At 44.6% G+C, this 12,050-nt stretch overlaps 1 protein-coding gene across 1 annotated transcript; it reads left to right on the top strand.

The window, feature by feature from the left end:
- Nucleotides 1-1,113: 1,113 nt before the first annotated feature.
- LOC100192795 (uncharacterized) lies at nucleotides 1,114-10,475 on the top strand. The gene is made up of 5 exons (NM_001137988.1): nucleotides 1,114-1,230; nucleotides 6,984-7,235; nucleotides 8,039-8,170; nucleotides 9,371-9,487; nucleotides 9,804-10,475. Exons 2-5 carry the CDS (start codon nucleotides 6,984-6,986, stop codon nucleotides 10,140-10,142), a joined length of 840 nt encoding a protein of 279 aa, NP_001131460.1. The 5' UTR covers nucleotides 1,114-1,230; the 3' UTR covers nucleotides 10,143-10,475.
- The last annotated feature ends 1,575 nt before the right edge of the window (nucleotides 10,476-12,050 follow it).

Raw genomic sequence — 12,050 nt, 5'->3', positions numbered from 1 at the left:
CCATGCCTCAATGAACACTTTTTCAACTGCCTTACCCATTGCACTATCCTGATCAGTAAATATTGTACGAGGTTGCTTGTCATTGTGGGCTTTTAAAAAGGTCTCAAACAACCACTTGAAGGACTCAAACGTTTCGTCATACATAAGAGCTGCACCAAAAACTACTGTTTCTCTAAAATGGTTGAATCCAACTAATATTTCTTTGTGATGACATCAAGTGGAGTGTTTCTGGTGGGTAAAGAGCATGATTGTGGTCTAAAATAAGATCAGACACTTCATAATCTCCTATCTCTCGATCTAGAATAAGGCTCATTCGTACTGGACATTTAGTTCTAGTTTCAGCTCGCGGCCGTTTTACAAGATGACTTCTTTTATCTTGTTTCCGCTGACCCTCTTTCGCACAAACAAATCTAAATGATCTCACTATTCCATCAGATTTTCTTTTGTTTGCATATCTCTTTCTAACCTCAAAACCAATGTTACCTCCATATGTATTCCAAAAATTCCAAGCCTCTGCCTCATCTTGAAACTTCATACCAATTTCAGGCACCATAACAGGAAGTACGTCATGTCTAAAACATCAAGAGCGGGGTATTAGTTTTCCTTATGAGCGATAAAAAAAATAGAAGAACAACAAACATAAGAGTTGTGTCTTTGACCTGCTGCCTCCAGGATCATCTCCCACCTCTCCATTCTTAACAAGAGCTACAGATTGTCTAAAAATAGAGAACAAGCTAGCAGCTTAGCAGTCTTCGTAAACTATAAAAAAATCAGAATAAGAATAATAAGTATGATAGTTGTATTATTTACCTTTTGTCTTCTTGGTAATTCTTGTTTGGATCTTCTTCCATTAGGGATGTTATCTCAGCGTGAGAAAGAGAAAAGGAAGAAGAGATAGAGCTCAGGTTGCAGAATGGAGATTTCTGGCGCCAAAACAGAGTAAGAAGGAGGCATTTTCCCTCCATACAGCAATAAATGCAGGTCTTTCCCTTCACTTCGCCTATCTCCCGTAGCAGCATGTTTTAGCAGCCGTCCGATTCATCCAACGGTAGAGAGCAGCTGAGTGCGTGCTCTACCTTCAAAGGGCGAAGGCAGCCGATCTCAATCCCGATTCCCCATCTCGCCCTGCCCGCCGAAGAGCGCGCAAGCACCACCGTCCCGGCAGCGCGGAGATCGGTCCACTCCATCCACGCGGCGTCAGGCGAGCGGGGCGCACGGACGCTGCGACCGGTAAGTTACCTCGGTTTTCATTCGGGGGTCAGCGGGTCTGCAGCTCCGTCCGGCGGCCGGGGGCGGTTCTAGGGTTAGATTGTGACGACCCGTGGCCACGACGCGCCTACGCCGGACGTGAGCCGAGCAGTGGATCGCCGGTGAGCGTGTCGGCGATGGCGAGGAAGACGCTGGATCAGCCGGAGGGCTGCTAGGTTTGTGGTTTTCTATTCCAGATGGTAGATAGTGTTCACCGTTCGGCGTCCCGGCTCTCAGTCTCTGTTTCCTCCAGTCCGGCTGCTTCCTCCAGTCCGGCAGTGTCTGCCGTGACATCTCCCCCGGCCTCAGGTGTTGCTTGGCCCCAAGCAACTGCTTCAGGAAAGCGATGCTTCAACACCGTGTAGTCTTCTCATGTGGTGGCAGCAGGGTCGAGATTCTTCCACCTGATGAGCACCTGGACGATTGCCTTGTGTCCCTTTTTTACCATGCGACGATCGAGCACCTGAAGGGGTTCAGTCCCTTGGACCGACAGATCTGTTAGAGTGGGGAGCTCAGTAAACACAGGAGTATAGTTTGGAGTAAATGGTTTCAACTGAGAGACGTGGAAGACTGGATGAATTTGAGAAGTTGCTGGAAGATCTAGTTTGTAAGCAACTGCGCCTAGTTTCTGAAGAACTGAAAATGGCCCATAGTAACGGTATGCAAGCTTGGGACAAATACGCTTGGCCACTGTGTGCTGAGTGTATGATTGGAGCTTGAGCAGAACTTGATCCCCAACTTGGAACTGACGGTCGATCCGGTGTTTGTCGGCCTGAATTTTCATACGGTTGCGAGCCACTGCGAGATGCTGTTTGAGTCTGTCAGTCTGCACTTCCCTGTCCCACAGAAAATCTTCAGCTGTTGGGTCTGGTTTGGCCGCAGACGCTGGAAGAAAAGAGCAGTCTGGATCATAGCCATAGATTGCCTTGAATGGGGAGCATCCTAAGGATGTATGGAAGGATGTATTATACCAGAATTCGGCTAACGCCAACCATCGTTTCCATTTCTTTGGAGTTTCAGCAACTGCACAGCGGAGATACATCTCGAGGCATTGGTTTACTCTCTCGCTCTGGCCATCGGTTTGAGGGTGGTAGGCTGTGCTGAGGAGTAGCTTAGTGTTGAACCGAGTGAACAAGTGTTGCCAGAGGTTGCTTGTAAAGATCCGGTCTCAATCTGAAACAATCGTTTTCGGAAGGCCATGTAACTTAATCACCTGATCCAGCAATTCCTGGGCCACTTGCAAGGCAGAGAATGGGTGTTTCAAGGGTATGAATTATGAAATGAGCCATCTTCGAGAATCGGTCGACCACCACTAAAATAGTGTTGAACCCATCAGAAGAAGGCAAACCCTCGATGAAATCCATGGCAATATCATGCCACACAGTGGTAGGTGTTGGCAAGGGTTGTAGCAAACCCGTGGGGTGTGATTTCTCTGTCTTGGCCTGCTGGCAAGTTGTGCACTGTTGGATGTAGTCCACTACATCTTGTTTAAGCCCTTTCCAGTAGAAGAATTTTTTGATTCTGTGGTATGTTGCCAAAGTACCTGAGTGGCCTTCAATAGCACTATCGTGGAAGGAGGAGAGCAGTCTGGTTCGAAGGGCTGAATTGTGTCCTATCCAGACTTGGTTGTGGCGCTTGATCAATCCTTGCTGCAAGGAATACCCTTGGTCATCAGGACTACAGATTGCCAATTTGAGTAACAGTGCCTGTGCTGCTGGGTCAGTGGCATAGGAGTTGATTACTTCCTGAATCCAACTCGGTATGATCTCAGTGACAGTAGTGGCGAGAGAAGAGTGCCCCCTGCGAGAAAGGGCATCCGCTGCCCTATTTTCCTTGCCTTTCTTGTACTGAATTTTGTAGTTGAGGCCCATGAGTTTGGTCATGGCTTTGCGTTGGAGGTCCGACTGAAGCTCTTGCTGCTCAAGGAAACTGAGAGCTTTGTGGTCTGTTCGAATAGTGAATGGTGTTCTTTGGAGATACGGACGCCAACGGTCCACTGCCATCATGAGAGCTAGGAACTCTTTCTCGTATATAGATAGATGCTTATTTTGTTCTCCCAAAGCCTTGCTCAAATATGCCACTGGTTTGCCCTGTTGCATGAGGACTGCCCCGAGACCTCCATCACTGGCATCTGTTTCCACCTCGAATGGCAGGTCAAACCTGGGAAGTGTGAGCACTGGAGTAGTTGTCATAGCAGTCTTGAGGTTTTGAAATGCTGTTTGGGCTGCCGCAGTCCAGTGAAATTGTTTCTGTCGCAACAGATTGGTGAGGGGTTTGGCGAGCAGTCCATAGTGTTGCACAAATCGCCTGTAATACCCCGTGAGACCCAGGAATCCTCGAAGCTCAGTGAAATTGGTTGGAACCGGCCATTGTAACATAGCCACCACTTTGGAGGGGTCTGTTGCCACTCCAGCATCCGTGATGATGTGCCCCAAGTAACTCAGTTCAGATTTGGCAAACTTGCATTTGGACTGCTTGAGAAAGAACTGATGGTCCCGGAGTGCAGTAAGGACTAATCTGAGGTGGGAGATGTGATCAGCCAAGGTAGCACTATACACCAAAATATCATCGATGAAAACCATAGCGAACTTTCTTAGATAAGGAGCTAGGATCGAGTTCATAGTGCACTGAAAGGTAGCTGGCGCGTTGGTGAGGCCGAATGGCATGACAAGAAACTCATAGTGGCCGTGGTGAGTTTTGAAAGCGGTTTTATATTCATCCCCTGGTTTCATACGGATTTGGTGGTAGCCAGCAGTCATGTCCAGGGAAGAAAAGAAGGTGGCACCAGCTAGCTCATCAAGGATCTCGTCAACAAGTGGCATAGGGAATCGATTTTTTATAGTGAGGGCATTTAATTTTCGGTAATAGACACAAAATCTCCATGTGCCATCTTTCTTTTGCACAAGGAGGATTGGGGAGGCAAAGGGACTCATACTGGGAACAATTAGACCGGTGTCTAAGAGGTGTTGAACTTGTTTCTCTATTTCAGTTTTGTGGAGAGGTGAATATCTATAGGGCCTGGTGTTGACAGGAATGGCTCCGGGGAGAAGGGGAATGGAATGGTCATATACTCTATGTGGAGGTAAAACTGAGGGGATAGCAAAAAGGTTTTGGAAGTCAAGGAGGAGGTGAGAGATCTCAGGAGGTACCACCTCTGGAGTAGTGGAAGTAGTGTGATCGAGTAAGACACATGACCAAATATCATTGGTGTTGAATAACTGGTGAAGTTGAGGCCCTGAAATTTCAGTGAGTGCACATGCTTGAGGCACTGTCTCACCTTGCAATTGTACCATCACCCCTTGATCCACAAATTGCAACAGCTTCTGATCCCAATTGCAATGCATGGGACTGTGACTAGTGAGCCAATCAAAGCCTAAGATAGCATCATATGGTCCTAGGTTCAGGACTCTCATCTGTGCGAAAAATATGTCCACTAGCCTTCCATTCGACTGCCTTGACCATAGCATCAGAAATGACTGTGTCTCCTGTGGCAACTGTGACTTGCACTGGAGGACATGGAATAGCACATCAGCCAGCCTTGGTCACCACCGCCAAGTTTATAAAACATGTCGAGCTACCGGAATCAACAAGGATCAGAATGATCATATTGTTCAGTGTGGCTCGGATCTTGATGCTGCCTGAAGAGTCATGTCGACTGATGACATTCAGAGACAGGTGACATAAATAATCTTGGGCCTCATCCTCTTTCTGCAGCTGCTCCAACACTGAGTCAGACAATTCCATGCTCAAATCTTCAGTGGAGAGAACGTGTAATTGGGCTGCGTTTCGTTTGGCACACTTGGCAAGATGCCCTGGCTCAAACCTTTCACCACAGGCATAACAGAGACCATGCAACCTGCGGTATTCCCGAACCTGTCGCTCTTTGGACAAGTCAGAAGGAAGATTCACTGGAATTGCATCAGGGCGAGCAGTAGAGGCAGATGGTTTGGACTGAAAGAAGCCTTTCGTCCCCCGGGCTCTAGCTTTGTCCAGGTTGGTCTGGTGCAGTTCAGCTAGGATCATGGCTCGGTTCACTGAAGATGGTAGAGCTGTCTGCACTAACCCTTGTAGCTCAAATTTAAGGCCTCTGATGTACTGCTCCACAAAGAAGACTTCATCAATCTCTGAATTGTGTATAGCCACTCTATAACGGACCTCTTCAAATTCTTTGGTGTACTCCAATAAGGAGTGCTGTTGCCGTAGGCCGAGCAGCTGTCGCATGGCTTGGGGGTAAGACTCAGCTCCAAATTTGTTCATGACTGATTCAGTGAAGCCCTCCCAAGACTCAATACCATGCTTGATTTTGTGGACTTGGTACCAACGGGCAGCATTCTCTTTCATGTGTAACGAGGCAGAAACGACCCAAATGTCCTGTGGGATTCTGTATATACTAAAGTAAGTGAGACAGTGATCAATCCATACCACCGGGTCACGACCCACAAACTCGGGAAACTGCATCTTGGGAAGCGAAGGTGGTGGTGGGTCATGCCGAAGACCAGTTCTTCCTCTTCTTGGTCGCTGGGGGCGTCTTGGGGAATTTGAAAGGTGAAGACTTTCTGTCCTGGGGGTAAAAGAAGCATCTTGATGGTGCATCCGACGGTGATGGGGATGATGGTCACCCTGTGATCCCTGATCAGAGTCAAGCTGTGCTGCCAGTCGCTCGAGCCGCATCTGCGCTACCACCTTGCCGGTCTCTTCAATCTGCCGAGACATCAACAACCTCTCTCTGGCGGCTTCTTGTGCAACTCCAGCGGCAAGATCAGCTTGTGCCATGAGTTGCTGCTGAACTCCATCCATCGTTAACATCCGTTGTTCCAAAGAATCCAACTTTTGAAAAACCCGATCCCATCGCGTCTCCTCCCTCTGCGAATCCGATGCCATAGCGTGAAGGATCAGCTGAGTTTGGAGCGAGGGTTTACCTGGTGGAGCCGTGGCGGATGATCGAGGGTGGTCTCGTCGTGGCCGTGACGAGACGTGGTTGAAGACGCTGCTGCCGCGGCGAAAGCTTGCAACTTGAGTCGGGGAAAAAAAATTCCCGCCTTCCTGACGCCGAGTCGACGATCCAACCCGGCTGAGGAAGCCCAGGCTCTTGATACCAACTGTGACGACCCGTGGCCACGACGCGCCTACGCCGGACGTGAGCCGAGCAGTGGATCGCCGGTGAGCGTGTCGGCGATGGCGAGGAAGACGCTGGATCAGCCGGAGGGCTGCCAGGTTTGTGGTTTTCTATTCCAGATGGTAGATAGTGTTCACCGTTCGGCGTCCTGGCTTATAAGCCTGACTAGACAACCCTGATACATGGGTCCTACACACCCAGAATGCGTTTCCGCTTACAAGAATACGCAAGCTTACAGAATACGGTTCAGCTCAGTCTCTGTTTCCTCCAGTCCGGCTGCTTCCTCCAGTCCGGCAGTGTCTGCCGTGACATAGATGTCTGGAGCGTTCCGGTACTGTGATTTGGCAAGTTGCGTAGCACGGCCGGTGTTTCGTTCCTGGCCGAGCGCAGCAGAAGTGGTGCCGTGAGCGCTAAGGAGCAAGCAGATGGGATGGGAAGACGGAAATATCGAAATAGAGAAGTATCCGATGTCAAGTCCTTTACCGAAATAGAGAACTATTTGTTGTCAAATCCTTGATAAACAACCAATCGTCAGGCAAATAATTATCTTGGCCTTGTTAAAAACACCAGAGCATACTTGTTCATCTGCCTTTTGCTTTTGAGCATGTCGTTTTTGTAGATGGATCTCAAGGATAGCCTCTCCAAATTTAAGCAACAGCAGGAGAGATGCCAGTCATCACTGGCGAGCATAGCTGCTTCGACCTCAAAGCCAAAGCACAGGGCCCAACCAGCGCATGCTCCTAACGTCCCAGCAAGACCATCACAACCTATTAAGTTTTCAAATGATACAGAAAGGCTGCAGCACATCAATTCGATTAGGAAATCTCCTGTTGGAGCACAGATCAAGCTTGTCATTGAACTTCTTTACAAGGTATACTCTCGCTATGCTACAGATTCCTTCCATGTCTCTTTTCATATTACTGCTAATTCAAGAGATGATTCCTCCCTTCTTGCCTCACAAAGTGTGATTGATCATGCAAATCCTCATTCTAATTCAGTTTTTTATGCCAGGAGCTGGTACAATTCATGTTTTCATGTCTAATTAATTCTTCCATATTTTTTTGGTTATAGAAACTCTGACTCAGTAGATATTACTTCAGTCTTTTTTTGCCTTTTCTGCTAACTGAAGCGTTATTGATATTGTTGTTTGTTAAACGGTATAAGATGCAGTGGTCCATCCTGTTTTGATCCTATTTCTAGCATTGCTTGTATACCTTCCTGATTTCATCCACATGTTAGATTGTAAAACTTGTTATGTGTAGCCTGTAATCTAGAATGTTTATATGCTGCATATTATATATTAAGCCATTGCAAAATACAGTGGGAATTCCAGAATAGATTAAGTGGGTATGTAGTGACAGGTAAGTGCTGTGGTTATTTTTGCATGCATGTTGCAAATGAATCATCAGGTGTTATATGATTGCACACCTTTGCAGACTTGAATGTAATGTTTTGGTTACTTTACTATAATTAAGCATTTTGGCCCAATGTTTAAAAATTAGAATGACCCTGCAATGATTTTCTACTATGGTTGACTAATCTTGTATGTAGTGGTAGATGCTATTGTCATTTTCACTAGGGATAGCAAAATAAATATCATCCAGACTCCCGTTACATATTTTCATGCTGCATCTAGTTTATGAATCCTGATTGTTGTATCTTCTGAATTTGCAGACAAGACAAGCTTTTACTGCAGAGCAGATAAATGAAGCAACTTATGTTGATATTCACGGTAATAAAGCTGTCTTTGACAGCTTGAGAAACAACCCCAAAGTAAGCTATGATGGGAGGCGTTTCTCTTACAAGGTAAAACAATTTGTGCTTATTTTTGTTCACAATTAATTTGATTTACCCATTTGGTACTGCTTTCTACGTGAGTGATCATCTTTGCTCTCTTTCTATAACCTTAGCCAATTCTGAATCATTTGATTAGTAGCTACAGAACTGGAAATCACTTGTCGTCCATACATTTTCATGTGGAGTGTTTTTACTATCCGTCCTAGTCAACTAAGTTTCATTCTAGTTGACACACGTGGGGCATAGTTTTTAAAGCGGTATGGTGAGACAAGGCGTTGGACCGCTGCCTGGACACCTAGGCGGCGCTTAGGCGTTGGACCACCGCTTGGACGCCTAGGCGACACCTTTAGAACAGTGGTTGGGGTTCTATTATAGTTATTTGCATAAAAAAGTGGTCATCCATCTGTTGCAACTTTGTCATAGCCGGCAGGCTAGGCATTTGTAGTCATCAGCTTCTCCTTAACTCTGTCCTTCTGTACCTGGCTGCCTTTGTCTTCCCTGCTACTTGCAACTGCTTCCTGCCATAAGGTGAGGCTCTGGGTCTAGCTGCCTCTCTGTCCTAAAATAAGCCCCATCTTGTATTTTGAGGAGTCAACCAATCTCAATTTTGACTAGATTTATAGAAAAATAGTATCAACATTTGTATCTCCAAATATGTAATACGTTTATTATGAAAATATATGATGTGACCAATCTAATGATGCTTATATGGTAATGGTATCACAAATGTTAATATTTTTAATATATATTTGGTCAAAGTTTAGATTGGTTGAGAGGGTGTTTGGTTTATAGGGACTAATTTTTAGCCCCTCTATTTTATTCCATTTTAGTCCCTAAATTACTAAATAAGGAAGTTAAAACTCTATTTTAGTTTCCCTATTTAACAATTTAGAAACTAAAATGGAATAAAGTGGAGGGACTAAAGTTTAGTCTCTATGAACCAAACACCCTCTGAGTCATCGTAATGCAGGATGGAGACTTATTTTGGGACGGAGGGAGTAGGCCCTAGTCACCTCAGTTACCGTCTGACCTGCACTGTAACTTACGAAACGTCTATGATAGCAATCTGCAATTGATTAAATGTGTAGTATTGGAATTATGTGAGCTACATTCTAAATAGTTTTGTAGTTTGTTATATTGTTGCTTGCAATTGAACTAGTTCTGACTTCTGAAATCCCATGTGTTGATTTGATGTTTGTATTTGTGCAGTCCAAGCATGACCTGAAGGGAAAAGATCAACTGCTTGTTTTGATTAGAAAGTTCCCAGAAGGTCTTGCTGTTGTGGAAGTCAAGGATGCATATTCAAATGTATTGGAAGATTTGCAGGTGACCTTAACTCTCCTCATCAGACAATTGAGATGTTTCTGAACACGATGTGACGCAGATCTGTTCTTAAAGGTGTCCAACTAGTTAACAGCAACAATGCTGCTAAAATAATAACTCCAAGTTAGCAGCACTACATGGTCTATAATCACAAAGATACCCAGTGTGGCTGAGTTTAGTCAGTGAGCCCATTATTGCCTTTCCAAGACATCTGTTGTGCTGTCCAGTGTCCACTAATGTGCTTGACCAGCCAAGCTAAATATTCTACTCCATATATTTAAACGTAGTTGCATAATCTTGAGTATTTTCTGTGCTCCAGGCTCTGAAGGCTGCTGGTGAGGTTTGGCTGTTATCAAACATGGACTCCCAGGAGGACATTGTATACCCAAATGATCCAAAAGCAAAGATCAAGGTTGATGATGACCTGAAGCAACTCTTCCGTGAAATAGAGCTGCCACGTGACATGGTCGACATAGAGAAGGAGCTACAGAAAAACGGTTTCAAGCCCATGACAAATACTGCCAAACGACGAGCAGCTGCCCAGATCAATGGCGTAAAACCCAAGGCTAAGCCCAAGAAGAAGCAGCGTGAGATCACAAAACGGACCAAGCTCACGAATGCCCATCTGCCTGAGCTGTTCCAGAATCTTAACACTTAAACGTGCTACAGTATCTGACGACGGAAGATGGTTCATTTTACTCCTATTTATTGCTACGTTGTGTGTATGTGTTATGCAGCTATGCTGTATGGCTTATGGTTATGAGCGCCACAAATTTGTTTGTCAAGATTCTGGATGATATACTTATGCATTCTGACATAATAGGAGGCAAAACCTCAAGATTTTCCTTATTTTTATTTTATCAATTACAGCATTTTCTGAGTTTGCGGCATTATGTTTGGTTGATTTTGGGTCAATTAGGTTGGTGTGAGGACAAGCTGAACATATTTTGATGGATTGCTTAGCTTGAAATGATACCAGAATTTAAACCTCATAATTACGAGTACTGCGGATCTGCAGGTTTAGCTGATGCGTGGTTTATTTTTTTTCTAACGTAATGCTCACTTGGTCTTCTGAATTTAGAATATCAGTTTCTGTGAGTTTTGGATCCTTCAGGAATTACTGTGGCACACATGTGGGTGGAGGTGAAGACTAGCGTATAGCATACTTAAACGTCATATAATTACGGTTTTCGTTTCACGTATATTGAAATCTAGGAGGTTCACCAAAATGATGTCTCTAAGCTCCAGACTAAGGCTATCTCCAACCATTCTCTGTATATTTCTTCATTAATTCATATTTTTATTATATTTTACTATATCAGTTAAAGGTGGATTAAGTAAGATTGGAGGGATTAAATCTCTTCCTATTTAATTTTAAAAATAGAGGAACAACGCTTGGAGGGATTAATTTTAAAGGTGGATTAAATCTCTTCCTATTTAATTTTAAATCTCTTACTATTTAAGATTGGAGGGATTAATTTTAAAGGTGGATTAAATCGTCTTCAATCCACCCCAACTGAACAACACTTAACCTAGTTATTTAATATTTTTTATAACTCGGTTATTTAATATATTTTGAGATTTAGAAAAATCATATAGTATTTATATTATATCATAATACACATCGTTATCATGCTACAAAGCTTAAACTAGGTTGATATGGCAAAAAATGACGTAACTATTATAACTATTGTATAGGGGTGAATAGTGCACTCCGTATATACGGAGAGACTTATCTCTCTTCCCTATGTGCGGGACCGTTCGGGGTGCCATTAGAGCTGGTGCTCTCCCATAGTATACAGAATTTAGGGTGGGGAGGTGTGGGGGGCATGGTTGGAGTAGACCAGAGGAGACGTAAAATGATGCCTCTAGCAAAGATGGAGTTGTAATTGGTGGTCTACAGTGTAAAAATTGTTTTGTACGACCATATGCATGATCTGTTGGTCGCAGTCTGAGAGCACTTAAATAGACAAGAAGGGTCCGTTTAGATCCAAGGGATTAAATATTAGTCCCGTCATGTTGGTGTTTTGAACTAACATCGGTGAGATAAATTTATGTATTTTAGGTCTGGATGATGTGCAGAAGATGCAAGATGTATACTGGTTCATGCAGAATGTCACTACTACAGTCTTTAGTGGTTCGTGCTACCGACACCTAATTGTTTATAGTAAAAGTTACAAGCAGGTGAAGAGGGAGAAATCCCAAGTGGTTCTTCTTGTCCCGGGGCTATGTGGATGTGGTCTTGGTTTTGTTTACTTTTTGGTTCGTGTTTCTTCCTCTCCCCTTTGAGACCGATTCCCCTTTTTAGACCAAGGAGGAGGTGTTTACAGATGTCATCTCCTGAAAGAGAGCATAATGTAAAATAAAAGAAAGGATTCATCATTAGTAAAACATTGTCGTGCATCGGTATCTTTCCACACGTGGGTCTTCTATCGTGTACCTCTAAGATTGCCGGGGGAGGACGCGGTCTGTGCTGGCGATGAAAGTCCAAGCGTCATCACCATTGTTTTTGTTGCCAACCTTCTGCCTTTTTGTAGCTTGTCAGCTGGTTTCTGCCTTATCTCCA

The sequence above is a fragment of the Zea mays genome, chromosome 2 (genome assembly GCF_902167145.1).
Source record: "Zea mays cultivar B73 chromosome 2, Zm-B73-REFERENCE-NAM-5.0, whole genome shotgun sequence".
NCBI classification, from domain to species: domain Eukaryota; kingdom Viridiplantae; phylum Streptophyta; class Magnoliopsida; order Poales; family Poaceae; genus Zea; species Zea mays.
The sequence above is the reverse complement of the archived record's forward strand: the minus strand, read 5'-3'. Positions and strand labels throughout refer to the sequence as shown.